The sequence below is a fragment of the Dendrobates tinctorius genome, unplaced genomic scaffold (assembly GCF_039654945.1).
Source record: "Dendrobates tinctorius isolate UK_male_01 unplaced genomic scaffold, ASM3965494v1 ptg000127l, whole genome shotgun sequence".
NCBI lineage: Eukaryota > Metazoa > Chordata > Amphibia > Anura > Dendrobatidae > Dendrobates > Dendrobates tinctorius.
Genome location: NW_027361795.1, coordinates 10458651 through 10477497, shown reverse-complemented (window position 1 = coordinate 10477497; position 18847 = coordinate 10458651). Strand labels below are relative to the sequence as shown.

General features: G+C 42.0%; 1 protein-coding gene across 6 annotated transcripts in view; it reads left to right on the top strand.

The window, feature by feature from the left end:
• FRS3 (fibroblast growth factor receptor substrate 3) overlaps positions 1-18016 on the top strand; it is a 95033-nt gene extending 77017 nt beyond the window's left edge. For all 6 annotated transcript variants that reach the window (XM_073542486.1, XM_073542488.1, XM_073542487.1 and 3 more), the window contains one exon: positions 16201-18016. In XM_073542486.1, coding sequence (XP_073398587.1) covers positions 16201-17196 — 996 coding nt within the window. In that variant the 3' untranslated portion in view covers positions 17197-18016. The remainder of the gene's footprint in view (positions 1-16200) is intronic.
• Positions 18017-18847: the final 831 nt, after the last annotated feature.

Genomic DNA, 18847 nt, shown 5'->3' with positions numbered 1-18847 from the left:
TGTATGCTAAAGTATTCTAAAGTCAAATGGCTTGCATCATGCAACAGGACAATGATCTCAAGCACACAAACAAATTTTCATCAGTATTGCTGAAAAGAATCGAGCTGTTGCAATGGGCCAATCGAAATTCTTTGGCAGTCTTTTAAGTTCTTAGCTTCTATTAAAAAAAAATCTTGCCATAATCTAACTTTCTTTGATACTTGGTGCCACATTGATCTACATGTGAAATATTATACTTATTACTGCAAAATGTCCTACCACAAGCTAGGTACCATTTTCTTTCTTGCCCATCTCCTCCTGCATTGCTCCTCCATCCACACTTAAGGTTCACTTAAACTACGCTTGTATCTTCAGTCATTTCCCAAAAATACCTTTCCAGACTACATAAAATCCTCCTTAGATGTCAAACTTAAGAAGATGGGCCTAAGGCCTTTAAAAAAAAAAAAAAAAATTTTCTCCATTAACAGTGCAGTGTTTTCCAGCATGTTGGGGCACACAGAAGGGCTCGGAAGCGAAGTATTGACTCCACGATTTGTAATGCAATTTCTCCTGAGAATATAAATTCCCAATATGTGCTCAGAAACTATTGTTTAGGCACTCTGTAAAGCTCAGAAGGGAAGGAGCGCCATTTTGGAAAGCAGATTTGCTGAAATGGTTATATTTTTTGAGTTCCATGTTAAGCTAGCCATTGAAATGCCAAAACAGCAGAACCCCTGACTAAGCCATTCCTTATGAGGCAGATAGACTCGCCTTTTACTTTGTGTGGCTTCTGCTCCAGCAGTGGGTGTCTTTTTGTGTGTTTTTTTATATATATATATATATATATATATATATATATATATATATATATATATATATATATATATATAGACACACACACACACACACACACAGAAGTCTGGTCACTTTTGTGCATGCTTAAAAAGATGAAACACCAGAAGGAAAGAGGCCAGAACATTACACTTCAAGTAGTTGGGGGTTTCATCTGAATCCTGTTTTTTGGGGATTTAGTTTAAATGGAAAGTGCTTAGTGTAGAGCACAGGATAAATGTGAAATGGGCCTTATTGCGATTTCTAGAAGACAGAGTGAACAAATAGCTAGCAGTTTAAGAATTGCATCTTTTTGTTAATATTCCCTTTGTCATCGCCATGGTTTGAGTCATGCAAGGACTTTTTTTCTGCAGGATGAGTTGATTATTTTATTGGTACTATTTTGGGGTAATATAACACTTTTTTTGATCGCTTTCTATTTTGTACATTGGGAGACAGAATGACCAAAAAATAGCAATTAATGATAAATTTTTTTAACGTTGTTCACAGTACAGTACAAGTCATAGTACCGCTTTTATTTCTCGTGTTAGTGGGATTAAGATTTATGTAGTTTTTTTGTTTTTGCTGCATTTGCACGTTAACAATTTGATGTTTATACATCGCCAAATTATGAGAACTCTTAACTTTTAGTGTCAAAAATTTAGAAGAAACAGCTATGTTTTTTTTTTTGTTTGTTTTTTTTATAAACAGTCTTTATTGAACAGTAAACAGAGTACAAAAATTGTTCAAAAGCATCAGAGAAGATCCGACAAATATATATTTACAGTGTATTATAACTATAACCAACAGAACCCCTTCCTCACCCCCCGGGCACACACCCGCATCTTCATAAAATAACATCAATCAAGCCTAACAGAAATTCTGCCGTCAATGTGCTCTCTCATGTACCAGTCTGTAAGTTGGAAGCAACCAAGAATCGCCTGGTGTATAGATAATGTCTGGGCATTAATAAAAGAAGACCATGTAAGGAAACACCGTTTAGTGTATTTTTCTTTATTCAATATCAACTATCCAATCTATCTTGAAGACATGGGCTACCTTCGTAGTAATTAAGCTCAAAGAGGGAGTATTATCCTGTGCCCATAGATGAAGAATACTTTTGAGGGTAACAGCCGCCCAGATGAATAAGATGCGGCGCTGCTGAACAGAGAGCCTCACCAACTGATCTTGTGGGAGAATGTTGAATATGGCCCACTCCGGAGAAAGAGAAATAAATACACCAAAGGTATTAGTGAGATGTTGTAAGAGTGTACCACAAACCTGTATTTTTTGGACAGTCCCAGAAGCAATGAAAAATATCAGCTGGAGAATGTGAGCATTTAAGAGGGACGTTTTAGATTTAATCTCTGGGGAGATATATGCTCTATGGAATATCATGAGAATCATGGTTGTGTAACTATGATACGGTAACATAGAATTAGTAATGTGGCTTTCAAGAGGTCTTTTACTTGACAGTCAGTTAGTTGAGATACCCATCTCCACAGGCCCAGTGAAGAGTCTGACCACTGTTTGGAAGGTTTCAGAGATTTATATATAAGACTCAAACAATAATTCCCCGTGTGAGCTTTAATGGAGTTTAAGTTTAGAATGTACGCTCTAATGTCGTCCGGTATATCCTGCAGTACCGAGCCTACATAATGTCTAATTTGAGTAATAGTAAAATTATCTCCCACTAGGGTTGGGTTTTTAAAGACAGTGTCTTCCAAAGTGACAGGACATTGATTGTCCTCCAACATGTCACAAACCAATCGACAACCATTATTCTCAAGCACACGATAGATGGGAGGTGGCCTGCCCTGTAGAAAGGAGGGATTGCCTTGGGAGGGAAGAAATGCCGAGATATGGGGGTCAAGTCCACTAATTCGTCTAGCATGGCGCCATCGCAAGATTACTGACCGCAGTAGGGGCTTATCCCTAATCTCCACTGGGACCTCAGCTTGACGTAGGTGAAGCAAAGCAGGGAGACTAAAACGTCTACACATCGCCTTATCTATTGGAGTATTGGTAAAGCGGGTAAAGGCATAGATCCAGTTCAGGGAATGACGGAAGACAGCCGCTATACTATATAGGCGTATATTGAGGAGATTAAGGCTACCTAAGGATTTAATTTGTTGCAACTTAAAAATACTAATTCTAGAGCCTCCATTTGAGCCCCAAATTGCCGAAAAACTTTTGTCAAAAGCCTGTCATCTGATTTAGATCGTAAAACCGGCAGTGTCTGTAAGGGAAAAAGTATTTTAGGGAAAGAAAACATCTTAATCAGATGGGTCTTGCCCGCAAAGGACAACTTAAGAGGTTTCTAGAGTTGTATTTCCTGTATAACTGCAGAAATGAGGGGTCGAATATTCAGTTTATAAATGTCATGGGGGTTTGAGGGTAAGTATACTCCAAGATAACGCAAGGAATCTCTCCTCCACTGAAAGGGAACGGCCACAATTTCTGAGCAGCTTTGAAGATGGCTAAAGCATGAGATTTGTTGTAATTTATGTGAAATCTTGAAACTGCTCCAAACTCTGTAAAGCATCCTTTATAGAAGGAATGGATTCCTCAGGGTTGGCTATCATGAGTAAAATATGAGCAAATGCCAATGTTATAAGCGTTTGGTGGCCGATCTCAATACCCCCAAAGGAAGGGATTATCTCCATGTATCTTAGCAAAGCGTCCAGGGCAATATTGACCCCTATCTGAAATTGGACGTACTATCCCGTCCACGGGACCTGGGCCCATATGATCGTGGACGGGATAGTACGTCATCATGATTAGCTGCGCTCAATGGGGGGGAGCCCAGCTGATCACGTCTGGGTGTCAGCTGATTATCAATATGGCCGCGGGGGCCTTTGGGGTCCTGCAGGGAGGCGGCTTTCTCAGTGCCTGCTGAGAGAGCCTCCTGCAGTGCCTGTCAGATTGCTTATCTGCGATCTGACACTATTATTTTGTCCCGGGAGGACATTACTATATAAAGTACAAAAATAGTGTAAAAATAATTTTAAAAAAATTCCTAAATAAAAAAAACAAACAAAATTCCTTAAGTTTTTATTTTTAAATAAAAAAAAAAAAGGGATACATATTTAGTATCGCCTCGTCCGTAACGACCCGCCTTATAAAACTAGTTAACCCCTTTAGTGAACCCATTAAAAAAAGGCAAAAAACAATGTTTTATCATCATACTGCCGGTTAAAAAGTACAATAATGCGATCAAAAAGGCGAATATAAATAAACATGGTACCGCTGAAGACATCATCTTGTCCCGCAAAAAACGAGCCACCATACAGCATTATCAGCAAAAAAATAAATAAGTTACAGCTCGCAGAATAAAGCGATGCCAAAATAATTATTTTTTATATAAAATTGTTTTTATTGTATAAAAGCGCCAAAACATAAAAAAGACATAAATGAAGTATCGCTGTAATCGTACTGACCCGAAGAATAAAACTGCTTTATCAATTTTACCACACGTGGAACGGTGTAAAGGCCCCCCCCCCAAAAAAGAAATTCATGAAATGTTGGTTTTTGTTCATACTGCGTCCCAAAAATCAGAATGAAAAGCGATCAAAAAATGTCACGTGCCCGAAAATGGTATCAATAAAAACGGCAACTCGTCCTGCAAAAAATATGACCTGACATGACTCTGTGGGTCAAAATATGGAAAAAATATAGCTCTCAAAATGTTGTGATGCAAAAACTATTTTTACAATATAAAGCGTCTTTTAGCCTGTGACAGCTGCCAAACATAAATCAAACCCCCCTTTATCACCCCCTTAGTTAGGGAAAAATAATACAATTAAAAAAAAAAAAAAAATGTATTTACATTTTCCCATTAGGGTTAGGGCTAGGGTTAGGGGTTTGTTGGAGTTAGATTTGGGGGATTTCCACTGTTTAGGCACATCAGGTGCTCTCCAAACACAACATGACGTCTGATCTCAATTCCAGCCAATTCTGCGTTGAAAAAGTCAAACTGTGCTCCTTCCCTTCCAAGCTCTGTCATGCGCCCAAACAGTGGTTTACCCCCACATATGGGGTATCAGCCTACTCAGGACAAATTGCACAACAACTTTTGGGGTCCAATTTCTCCTCTTACCCTTGGGGAAAATAAAACAATTGGGAACTAAAAGATCATGTTTGTGGGAAAAATATTTTATTTTATTTTCACACCCGGGCGTTGTAAACTTCCGTGGAGCACTTGGGGTAGGGGGGGGTTCAAAGTCCTCACCACACATCTAGATAAGTTCCTTGAGGGGTCTAGTTTCCAAAATGGGGTTACTTGTGGGGGGTGTCCACTGTTTAGGCACATCAGGGGCTCTCCAAACGCAACATGACGCCAAATCTCAATTCCAGCCAATTCTGTGTTGAAAAAGTCAAACGGCGCTCATTCCCTTCCGAGTTCTGCCATGCGCCTAAACAGTGGTTAACCCCAATATATGGGGTGTCGCCGTAATCGGGACAAATTGCACAATAAATTTTGGGGTCCTGTTTCCTTTGAGAAAATTAATATTGGGGGTGAAAAGATCATTTTTGTGGAAAAAATTGATTTTTTTTAATTGTACGGCTGCACGTTATAAACTTCTGTGAAGCCCTTGGGGGTTCGAAGTTCTCACCACACATCTGCATAAGTTCCTTGGGGGGTATAGTTTCCAAAATGGGTTCACTTGTGGGGGGGGTGTTTCCACTGTTCAGGCTCATCAGCGGCTCTCCAAACTCGACATGGCGCCCAATCTCAATTCCAGCCAATTTTGCGTTGAGAAAGTCAAGCATCACTCCTTCCCTTACGAGCTCTGCCATTCGCCGAGACAGTGGTTCCCCCCCCTCCCCCCCACATGTCAGGTATCAGTGTACTCAGGACGAATTGCACAATAACTTTTGCAGTACAATTTCTCCTGTTACCCTTGGTAAAATTAAAAAAAAAAATGGACCTGAAGTAAATTTTGTGGAAAAAGTTTAAATGTTCATTTTTTTTTTTTCTTTTAAACATTCAAAAAATTCCTATGAAGCACCTGAAGGGTTAATAAACCTCTTGAATGTGGTCTTGAGTACAGTCAGGGGTGCAGTTTTTAGAATGGTGCCACTTTTGGGTATTTTCTGTCATATAGACCCCTAAAAGTGACTTCAAATGTGATGTGGTCCCTAAAAAAGAATGGTGTTGTAAAAATGAGAAATCGCTGGACAAGTTTTAACTTATAACTTCCTAACAAGAAAAACTTTTGGTTCCAAAATTGTGCTGATGTAAAGTACACATGTGGGAAATGTTACTTATTAAGTTTTTTGTGTGCTGTATCTCTGTGATTTAAGTGCATAAAAATTCAAAGTTTGAAAATGGCCAAATTTTCAAAATTTTCACCAAATTCCCATTTTTTTCACAAATAAACGCAAGTTATATGAATGAAACTTTACCATTAACATGAAGTACAATATGTCACGAGAAAACAATATCAGAATCACTGGGATCCATGGAAGCGTTCCAGAGTTACCTCATACAGGGACAGTGGTCAGAATTGTAAAAATTGGCCCGGTCATTAACATGCAAACCACCCTTTGGGGTAAAGGGGTTAAATAACAGAGGTGACTGGGGACATCCCTGCCTCGTACCCCCAAAGATGGAAAAAGAGGTTGACTGAAAACCATTAAGCCAAATTGAAGATTGAGGGTTGGTGTAAATTGTCTCTACAAAGTTAAAGTATAGCTAAACAATCTTTACTTAAGAGTTAAAATGAGGCAAATTCCCTGAACTTATTTTTCAATAACTTTGTTGTGTTATACACATAGTCTTAAACGGGAACAGTAGGCAGTCACTCTCTTGTCCCTTCAGCATGTCCGCTACCTTGCATTTTAACAGGCAGACTCCCATCTTCAAATTGAGACCAGATTTGCCATTGTAGTTGTAAACGAGCCCGAGATATGAAGGTTTAAAGTGTGCTTCAGTAGTAATACATGCAGCTTTCACTTTAATCCCTGATCTCTCGCTTGATCATGACTAGGAAAGGATTAAACAAAGCCTGTTGATGAACCCAATATAAGAAAACTGCTTTTCCTTCTCCCCCTTCTTTGGTGCAAATACAAGGTTGCCTATCTTCATCAGAAACTGCTTAGCACAACACACTTTATGCGTTAATTGGCATGCATCGGTTGGCACCTTTCAACAGAACAGCTTAGAGATTTTGCCTTATTCGCAAAAGACCCTTTAAATAGCTGCTTTCATTGCTTAGCAAACAAATAACCTTTTTTGTACCCATGTGGTCTTTAAAGGCCCCGTCTCACATAGCGAGATCGCTAGCGACCGGCCCCCCTGCTGGATATCGCTGATCGTGCAGGAATGTCCTGGGCCACTTTTTCGTCTTCGGCGTCCCGCTGGCCAGCGCGCGTCGCTGAGGAGATCTGCCTGTTTGGCAGCTTACTAGCGATCATTTAGCGACGCACTAGCGATCCCTACCAGGTCGTATCATTGTCGGGATCGCTGGTGCGTCGCTAAGGCTGGTTTCACATTTGCGTTTTTTAGCGCTGGAAAAAAACGCATATGTGCGCATGCGTTTTTTCCCCTATATTTAACATGGGTGCGCATACCTGCGCGCTTGTAAGCGCATGTATGCGATTTTCATGCGCTGCGTTTTTTTGGGGTGTGCGTTTGTATTTTCCAGACGCAGCATGTTGCATTTTTTGGCCCTTCAAAAAAGCGCATGCGCACGTTTTGCGCTAAAAATGGCCATTATAGCCTATGGATGCGCATATGTGCGCACTGGCATGCTCATGTATGCGTTTTTTTGCATATGCGTTTTGTTTTTTTAACCATGGAATTTAGGGGTTTGGGTTAGAGTTAGGGTTAGTTAAGGGGGTTTAGGGTTAGGGTCAGGGTCAGGGTTAGGGTTGGGGTTTGGGTTAGGGTTAAGTATGGTTTGGTTAAGGGTTAGGGTCAGGGTTAGGGTCAGGATTAGGGTTAAGTATGGTTTGGTTAAGGGTTAGGGTTAGGGTCAGGATTAGGGTTAAGTATGGTTTGGTTAAGGGTTAGGGTCAGGGTTAGGGTCAGGGTTAGGGTTAGGGTTATGGTCAGGGTTAGGGTCAGGGTTAGGGTTAAGTATGGTTTTGTTAAGGGTTAGGGTCAGGGTCAGGGTTAGGGTTAGTTAGGGTTTAGGGTTTGGGTCAGGGTTAGGGTCAGGGTTAGTAAAGTCATGGTTTGGGTTAGTGTGAGGGGCCACCTAATGTTGGAAAAAAACGCAAACGCGGTAAAAACGCACTAAAAACGCATACAAACGCATAAAAACGCTGCGTTTTTTTCATGCATGCTCATAAAAATGCTTGAAAACAACGCAGCAGTTGTATGCTTTTGTATGCGTTTTTTCAATGCGTTTTTTTGCGGGAAAAACGCGCTGCAAAAAAAAGCAAGTGTGAAACTAGCCTAAGTGACTTTATCACGAAATGGGATTGAGACCTTAACTGTACTTTCTTACCACTGGAACATGAAAAGTCACCTCTCTCAGCATAATTCTGCAAAATTCATGCAAAATACTTACCGGTTGGTACCTGACCCTGAAAAAGTGAAAACTAATGTACCGATTGGTAAGCAGTACGTGCTAAAAATGTACCGTATTTTTCGCTTTATAAGACGCACCCCAAATTTTGAGGGGAAAAAAAAGTTTTTTAATAAAATGGTGGTGCTTCTTATAATCCAGGCGTCTTATCGCTTACCGCTCTGTCCCCGGGGTGCTGTCGCCCGCTCTGTCCCCGGGGTGCTGTCGCCCGCTCTTTACCTGGTGCTGCCGGGTGATTCTGCCGCCACGCTGGGTCCCCGGGTGCTGCCGCCGCCGCGCTGGGTCCCTCGGGTGCTTGCCGCGTCGGGAGCTCTGACGTTCCTTCCATGCCTGTGCGGTGGATTGCTTCCTGGAAAATGGCCGCGGCGCAGATGGAGATCTCGGCATTGAAATTTTCCAGGAAGCAATCCACCACACAGGCATGGAAGGAACGTCAGAGCCCCCGACGCAAGGGACAGAGCCCGGCGGCGGCAAGCACCCGGGGGACCCAGCGTGGCGGCGGCAGCACTCGGGGCACCCAGCGCAGCGGCAATTAACGGACACCCGCAGCGGCAGCACCAAAAAAGGTATGTTTGCATTGTAAGACGCACCCCTATTTTCCCCCCAAATTTTGGGGGAAAAAAGTGCATCTTACAAGGCAAAAAATACGGTAAGTTAGCCTAGGGAACCAACTTACATATTTGGTGAGGATGTGACCTGATGCATCGCTTTGGAGGCAGGTCTTCCAAAGCCTTCTGTCTTCCTAATGTAGGCCTCCTCTGACTATTTCCTCCAAATACCCCGAGCCAACATATCACCATCCTCAGGCCTCTCTTGGCTGCTGCTCTTTGTTTGTTTTTTTTTTTATAGTATTTCACTGGAAATTCTGAAATTCCTTTCATCCACCACTGGATTAACCCCCTTCCTTTAAGAGGTGCTGTTATGTGTGGGGTCGCAGTCTTTGATGCAAGTTCAGTAACTGAGTTTGTATCTCTCCTGGCAGATAGAGGCAGATGGATGTGTAACATAGCCATTAAAGAGAACCTGTCAGCTGTTTTGGCCGCTATAAGATGCGGCCACTGCCTTTCAGGGCTTATTTACAGCATTCTATAATGCTGTAGATTAACCCCCGATCCGATCTGCAAGTGAAGAAAAATACGTTTTATCATACTCACCCTGGGGACTGGTGCGGTGCGGTCCGGTCCGATGGATGTCGCAGGTCCAGGTCAGATGCCTCCCATCTTCTTGTGATACTGCCCTCCTGTTGCTTCATCGCTTCCTGGCATCGTGCTCCTGCGCAGGTGTACATCTTTGCCCTGTTGAGGGCAGAGTAAAGTACTGCAGTGCACAGGCGCTGGGTATCTCTGACCTTTCCCAGCGCCTGCGCACTGCAGTACTTTGCTCTTCCCTCAACAGAGCAGAGATGTACACCTGTGCAGGAGCGTGATGTCGGGGACCATGAAGGAAGCAGGAGGGCGTCGTCGCAAAAAAGATGGGAGGTACCGGACCCGCGACACCCATTGGACCGGACTGCACCCCGGGTGAGTATAATAAAACTTATTTTTCTTCTCTTACGGGTTGGATCTGGGGCTTATCTACAGCATTATAGAATGCTGTAGATAAGCCCTGAAAGGCAGTGGCCACATCTCAGGTTTGCTTTAACAGTAGTGGAACTTTGTGCACTTCTGGTAACAACTTCAATTCTGCTACAGAAACTTGTCAGGGAAGTTGTTTTAAAACATTTTGGAGAACTGACTAGATCTTACGTAGATGTAGACTTGTGCAACTCATCCTGTCTTTTCATGTACTCTCACATAGACTCGATCATGGTGAGGTCAGGGCTCTGTGGAGGCCATATCATCAATGCCATGACTCCTTGATAAGCTCTACGCTGAATACAGTTCTTAATGACATTGGTTGTATGTTTGAAGCCATTGTTTTGCTGCAGGATAAAAAATTAAGCCATTCTGATGCCTCCCTACAGCCAGTTGTTTCACATTTTGGCTTATCGGTCCAAACCTCTTGATGATTTTTCTGCACCCCAGTTCCTATGTTTTTGTGCATAGTTGCCACTTGTCCTTAATTCCGTGTTGAAGGTATGGCTTTTTGGTCACAATTTTTCCATGAAGACCACTTCATTTCAAACATAGGTTCAGCTGAAACCCACTGGTTGCTACTAGTTTGAGTCGATGGCACTTGCTGGACATCTTCTCATGTGTCTTTCGTCTGCTTCACTAAGTTTATTTTGCCAGCCACTGCATTTACAGTCCTAAACTTTGCCTATTTTTTGGTGTTGAGAAGTACAGATAAACTTACCCATCATGCATTACAATCAGATAGGCGTTTGGTTGGCTTCAAAGTTATTCCACCATAGAAAAACGACCTCAAACATACATCCAATGTCATTAAGACTTATCTTCAGTGTAAAGATCAAAGTGTCCTAGAAGTGGTCTTATGGCCCCCACAGAGCCCTCATCTCAAAAGACCAGAGCATTTGTGCAAGCTCAAAGACACAGGAGATCTGTGGTTAGTTTTTCAAGATGTTTGGAACAACGTCCCTGTGGCATTTCTTAAAAAAACTTGAGTGCAAGTGTAGCTAGAAGAATTCAGGCCTTGAAGCTGTTATGAATGGGTGGTCACAGCAAATATTGATTTTATGTAGTGGTTTTTGTTTTTCACTCATTTGTCAACTTCAGTATTAATCGTTTTTTATTTAAAGAATTCTTACTTTGCTGCATTTTTTCCATAATGATGGTAAATAATATGATGTCCCTGGAATAAGCTGCGGACGAAACGCGCGTCGGGGCGAGGGGGCAAGGACGGCTCACTCCTTTGGACTTGTGGAAACCTTTTAAGGTACTATACATGGCGGTCCTAGTGACGGTTACATTATAATGGGTATTTGATACTTTATATGTGTTTTTTGGGGCAAGAAATTTTAGCGCCATATTATTTACCATCATTCAATTAGACAATAGGAATCATTCACTGCCAATTTGTGCCAACATGGACTCGGTGTAATGTATGATTTACCTTTGTACATTCTTTAGGATATAAACTGGAGTGCCTGGTCATTAAATCTTTGCAATATATGTATTTTTCATATTGAAAGTACACAGGATTATATATAGAGTGTTGCTTTGGTGCCCCAGTCTGGTTGCGTTTTTTTGTGCTTGTATTCGGTGCCATATTGTTTGTGTGCATATATATTTACATGATAGAAATAAAATCTACTATTTTATTATATGCATTTTTCTTTGGATCTCTTCATTGGGTCTGCTGATTCATGACACCAGTACCCCTTTTGGTGTGCTTATGTATTTTGAAGTGCCATAGTTTCAATTTTTTGGACTAATTTTGTGTTTATCATGCTGAGAATGTGTAGCTGGAAGATTTGGCCCCGAGTTCCTCCTGAGGGTGCCGTTTTCACTGGTGATCACAGGAAGTTAGACGAAAAATGGGGAAAGATTCCGGCACAACCATCCAGTGATAAAATAAATTCTGTATTCAAACGTTGTTAAAACATTAAAAGGCCAGGCCTTGTACCTGACTCGTTTCAGGTCTATACACACCCTTAGTCAAAGGCTACTATGCAGCCCCGGATTGGTAATATGCCCAACCGTGCATTTTCCTGCTGGGCTGCTGTCATGTGGGCCGCGGGCGGCAACGCCCGCTCATCTGGCCGCTTGCCAGCTGATGCGGCCACAGGCCTGGCTGTCGTTCCTGCCGTCGACGGCGGTTATAGTTTCCAACCCTCCCAGGATTTTTCCATCCCACACTGCAGGGAGATAAGCCGCCAAGCCCCCCCCACGCACCCCATCCTCGCCCTAGCATGAGACACCCCCCCCCCGCAGCCACAGCGTCGCTTGGCTGCTCTCTTCTCTGTACACAGGACCTGTGATGAGGTCACAGGAGGGGAGGAGTCAGGGGAGCCTTTGTCCAGACCCCTGATCATGTGACTCCTGACTCCGCCCCTCCTGTTGACCTCATCACAGGTCCTGTGCGCACAGCCCTGCCTCTTGGTGTCTGCAGGACTCTGCTGTGCTGGTTGTCATGGTGCTGGATGAGGGAAGTATGTGTGGGGTCAGGAGGGGTTTACAGGGTAGATGTAGCAGAGCCGCGCGTGTACGAGGTGTACGGAGCAGAGCCGCGCGTGTACGAGGTGTACGGAGCGGGCTTTTCCCATGGACACAGGAGTACACGGTAGAGCCCCGAGGAGCATTTTAGAACTCACACATGATGTTCCACCGGAAGTGATGTGCTGGAAGCTGACCGGAAATTAGATAATTTCATGAGGAGATTATGACGGAACTAGGAATGCTTCAGATCATCACCATGTCCTCCTCCGACAGCGCAGACGGCAGGATCGCCTTGGAATCGGGGATGCCGGCCATATGAGCGGATCATGATATGTCCTGCATCGGGAGGCTCAGGTGGGCACTACAATGGGAGCCGGGCTGCTATAGTATCTTTATAGAATCTTTCTTTATTTCTTTCTCTCTTTTTCTTTCTCTGTTCTTTCTTTCTCATTCTCTGTTCTGTCTTTCCCTCATTTTCTTTCTCTCTATCTGTTCTTTCTTTCTCTCTCTAATCTTTTTTTTTTCTCTCTCTCTGTTCTTTCTTTCCCCTCTTTCTTTTTCTTTCCTCTTTCTTTCTCTGTTCTTTCTTTTCTTTACTTCTTTCTTTCTCTGTTCTTTCTCTGTCTCTCTGTTCTTTCTTTCTTGCCCCTATTTATTTCTCTCTCTGTTCTTTCTTCTTTCTCTCCCAGTTCATTCTTTCTTTCTCGCTCTCCTTTCTCTCTCTGTTTTCTCTCTTTCTTAGTGCCAGTCAGTGTGCCCATAATGCCAGCCACTGTGCCCTCAGTATGCAGTCTTTTTCCCTCTTTCCATTCTTCAAAACTTGGGAGGTATGATAGGGGTGGCTATGACCAGGGGGTCTGGTTGCCCAATGGATAGCAGTTCTGCCAGGAATTCTGTCACCGCACGTACAAAAGGGGACAGAGCTTTGGGAGGAGTACTGTATCTAAAAGCAATAAATAGGACTGAGCTGAAATACTGGGCACAGCTCTGACTACCAGGGCTGTGGAGTCGGTAAGCCAAACCTGCGACTCCGACTCCTCAATTTCCCTTCCTCCGACTCCAACATATATTGCTTATATTTAAGTGAAAAATTTATTGTAGTACAATGTGAACATCAGACATTTAATCAGTTTTATGATACAATAATCAAGACATTTAGATAGAACATAATATATTTATTGGAATACAACTTTAGAACACAAACTGTAATAAATTGTAAATATGGTGGCAAAAAACAGTTTTCAACAAAAACATACTAAATAACATTTGTGCAGTCTATGAATTTGTTCTAAGAAATAGAATTGCCTCCATCAGATCCTCCTTCATAGATGACCTAAAATCTGACCTAATAATTTTAAGGCCAGAGAACAACCTCTCTACACTAACTTGGGTTGGAGGCAAAGCTGTAACCACATGGGCAACATCTCTAACAATTTCCAAGTATAAAGGAATTGCCTCATGCACAGTCAGTTTTGATGAAAGGTTGAATTTTTCTTTGAGAGCAAGTGAAACATTTTGCTGAAATGTGGTCAATCTGCTTGCTATAGGAGACGGAGTGAAATCTTTTTGCTTGCAGCAATGCTTTGCCTGCTCCATATGATCCAAATACTTGTCAAAATCAAACTCCTCATCTGATGAGGATGAAGATATGGCAGCAGTAGCACTGTCAGGACCCAAGTCCTCTTGCGCCTGGCAGTCCTCCTGTAGGCCACTCATCCTAACTGCTACCTCAGTCAGAGCTTCTTTTCCTTTAGTAAGCTGTTGATCATCAAGCAATATACGATGACTTGGGTCCACATAAACAGCTGCCAGAAAAATTTTATTTTCCAATAGCTGTGTCTCTCCGTTTCATTGAAGCAGAAATGCCATCTGCGATTAAATCTCCTCTTTGGGACAGTCCAAATAGCAAGTTCTTCCACTCCCTTATGAAAATGCCAGGAGTTAAATCCTCAGCTCGTAATTTTTTAGTCACGGTAAATAGGTGATTAAGCAATTCCTTCAGTTCAGCAACCTGTGTCCATTGACCTTCATTTAGGGTTACCTGAGGGTTCGCCATATCTATAAGAAACGGATTTAGCCAGGATCAAAACTAGGGGGGGGGCAGAACCTCATACTATTCCGCAGAATCTCATACTGCACACCTCAGCTGCTGCAGAACCTTATACTGCACACCTCTACACTTGAAAATAAAGCCTGCACCTTAAGATGTTGTGAATGCAGTCTATTTATTCCAACTATCAATTGATGTTGATGTGTTACTGAAGACGAGCAATGCCTGTCCTGGGCGTCCTTTTGGGCAGCTATGAGCTGTACCTGACTGGTGCTAAAAAAAAAAAGTGTTAGTCTGTGTGCTACCCGGCTTTCATTCTTTTTGGTACAGATAAGATATGGATAGACAGATATGGATAAATGGGTAGATAGGTAGAGCAGATTTCTAATCTGCTTTTGCTATTGAAAACATTATCTGTGAGCTCAAAAACCTTTCAGGTGATGCGGTTTTTTAAAAAGCTGATCTGTTTTTGCAGCTGAAAAACGTATCCTCAGAAAATGCAGCAAAAACGCTGTGTGAATGTAGCCTTAGATCAGGAATCAGCCATTTATAGGACATTTCATAACTTTCCCAAATTCCTATGAAAAAATATTCATCACATTCTGCATTGAACTACTGTACCCAATTTATTATATATTTTAGGAGTCGGACCATTTTATTCAGACTCCACCAAAATGAGCTCCGACTCTCGGACTCCGACTCCACAGCCCTGCTGACTACATGTTATATAGTCGTGTTAATCTCCTCTCACTTCTTGTAACCTACAAGTGTACAAAGATATTATATAGTCACCATGTGACTAGTGGGCCTGTGTAACTTCAAATGCCAGCGCTGAATTTTAGTCCCAGTCCGGCCCTTCTACTATGACTAAGGGTGTGTATACACCTGAAACGCGTCAGGTGCGGGGCCTCTCCTTTTAATGTTTGAACTACGTTTGAATAAAGAATTTATTTTATCCCTGGATGGTTATGCCAAAATCTTTCCCCATTTTTCATCTGGGTTCACACTACCTGTGTCCTCTTAATTTGGCTCACAGGAAATATTCTGGGTGGTGCAAATGCTTGCAGTGCATATAATGAATCATAAGAAGTAGAAAGAAATGCAGCAATCACCCAATCCTGTGTATACTTGTGGTTTATTCCATTAAATAGAAAACATGGTTAAATGCAGTGATCAGGCGTCAAGGGAGTGATTCATAAGAATACCCATAGAAGCGTCAGAAAGACGTGAAATGGCCGTACTCCGTTAGGTCTCCTATTCTTACGAATCACTCCCCTGACACCTGCATCACTGCATGTAACCATGTTTTCTATTTAATGGAATAAACCACAAGTTCATACAGGATTGGGTGAGTGCTGCATTTCTTTCTACTTATGATTCATAACCTACAGAAGGTTAGGTTACCTTGGCTCTGTAATACTTTAAGTTGGTAATGTATCTCGTAAATGGTTTCACAACCTAGAATTTGTGATAACCGGTATTATTAAACTTTGTGACTTGTTAGAAATATGAGCAGGCAATAAAGCTAGTACCCCATTTTCTGGGGAACAAAAAAATGTAAAACCTATTTTTAGTATCAGCACGTTAAAACTTTACTTACAGGGAACACTACATGTTGAACTAAAGGAATAACTGATGTCGTCTTTTTTTGTCAAGATACTGTTAGGTTTGCATTGTTTTCAGTTATTTTATAGTACTAGTGTGGATATCTTGTCATTATTTGTTTCGTTTTTCTTTCTTTCAGTCTCATACGTACGTGAATACGACCAGTGGGGAAGAGGAAATGGGTGGTCGCCATTGCATGCACTCCTTGCCTGAAGCACGTGCAACATACCATGACCCACCAAGGCATGTGTTAAGTCCTGGTTGTTCAATGGAAGAACGGAATCCACAAGTCTTTCTCCAGCCTGGTGAAGTGAAATTTGTACTTGGTCCAGCACCAGCCTACAGACGGCTGCCATTGAGGGGAGAAAGCTTTTGCCAGCACCATAGAGATTGTCAAGGCCATGTTTGTACTGGAGAGAGAGAGCACTTACCGCCACATAACAACAATAATGAGTGCAAGGAACAGTGGGGTTCACACAAGTGTGCCTATGAAAATATCAATGGCTTAGTACCATCAGGAAGTATTGCTTTGCGAAGGGGTAATGCAAGCAGGAGTCTCAAATTTTCAACCGAGGGACTGCCATACAGCAGTTGTTCACACCGCAGGACGGCAATGTTGCACTACGAGAACCTACCCCCACTGCCTCCTGTTTGGGAGTGTCAGTCTCTTCAACATGATGATGACGAGGAAGAGGAAGATGAAGAAGATGATTCCACTGATGCCATGACACCATCTCTTAATGGATACCATGATGACCCAGTGCAAAATTACATAAATGCTGAGAGTATTAATGCATGTGGTGGGCATCATCATCATCATCATCGGCCAGACTGCCAGCCACTGAGAAGTTGCCCTCGCAACGTGTTCAACTTTGACTTCAGAAGGCCACGTACAGAACAGAGACAACTCAACTATATTCAAGTGGAGTTGGAGGGGAAAAATGAAGGAAAAGGGAGGCAGATTCCTCAGATCACCTGTACACCGGCTCCCAATCACCCACCACGCCGAGCAGACTCTTATGCTGTCATTGACCTTAAAAAGACAGCTGCGATGTCCAGCCTACAAAGAGCTATGCCCCGTGATGATGGCACCTCTAGGAAAACCCGACACAACAGCACGGACCTTCCTCTGTAAAAGCTGCTTGTTCTTGCCTCATCTTCTTTTGATCTTCTCTAAAAGCCATCTCTACTGATCTTACCTTGGCTTTTATTTGATTTTCATTTTTGCCCAAAGCAGTGCAAACTCTTAAACTACGTAGAACGTGAAGGCCAACTTTCCTGGATGTGATGATGCAAAAGTAGTTGCTGAAGAGAATACTTGGTGGGGTGTTTTTGTGTCTTTTTTTTTTTTTTTTCTTTTTGGGCGAAGCCTGTGTTGGCACCTTGATAAAATTTTACTTTTTGCTGTTTTTTTTTTTTTTAATTTTTTTTGTTACAACAGTTGCTTTTGTAAATAATGTTTTGCATTTCAGATTAATTTATTAATTTAACTTATTTTTTCTATTTATTTTTGTATGACCATTCCATGCCTTATTGTGCCCTCCATACTTATTAAGCACTGCTTCTGAGCAGATACTTATGGTCACTTTTCTTGACCAATGTGCGTTACTGGTTTTAAACTTTGTACCTCTTCTGATACCATCAGAACATTGCCATGTTACAGAGAAAAAAAATGTATATGCCCCTTTATTGCAATTTTTTTTGTTTCCAGACTCTAGTTGTAAGTGCTAATTTAAGAATGTGATGGTCCTCTATGGAAAAACGTGTATGAATATATAGACATTTATATACAGATATAAGGGGCTTGGAGAAAACTAACTTGCATCAAAGACTAAATGATACGTATAAGGAATAGATACAAGCCCAATATTTTATGCATCTACTTGAATGAAAAGTGCCAAATGTTGCTACCTGTGCCAAGATGAAAATATCAGATCACAGATACTTTCCTTTAATCCGGCACCTTTTTCTAGATAATTTCAAGATTCTTTGGGAGGGATCTTCAAATGTTGTTGTTGCATTGATGACTAAACTTACCGTAGTTAGTTACTGAGTGAGTTTTCTAAATATAAGTTGTGATAAGTAACCCTAATGCCTGCCAAAAGGACATGACTTTCTTTCAGAAGTTGGGCCTGAAATTCTGGATCAAGATTCAAGATCTTGCCTTTTCACTGCAATAGGGGTTGAAGGTAGTGAGAACCCACTACCAGAAATTTCAGACCTGACTTTTGCTACAGTCAGGCCCCTTTGGGGGGACATAAGGGTGACTTCTGAGCACTTTCATGAGCATTAACTTCGACGTTGGTCTGAGCTGGCCATTCATTTATTAAAGGCAATCTGTTAGCAGATTTTTGCTACCTCATCTGAGAGCAGTAAAATGAAGGAAAAGCGACCCTGATTCCAATGATATATCACTTAGTTTACTGGGTGCACCAGTTGTGATACAATAGGGTTTTTGGAAGTAGCAGTACGTTGTATATTGACAGTAAGCTTCTAATCAGTGCTGGTAGTGGAGTTGGACCAGGATGCATGTGAGCTATAGTGTAATCTGTTGCTGATAAAACAGCACACAGCCTAATAAGCGACATATTGCTGAAATCCAATTCCCAGCTCCCACCTCATGCTTCCCTCAGATTACATAGCAAAAAATTGCAGACAGTCTCCTGAAATAAATAGCAACCTCAGACTAGTGATAGGTACTCTTTCAGCCTAATAGTGTACATTAGGGTGACCGCAAAAAATCGATGTCGGAATTTTGTCCGTCTGGACCCCACAAAACGATTCCC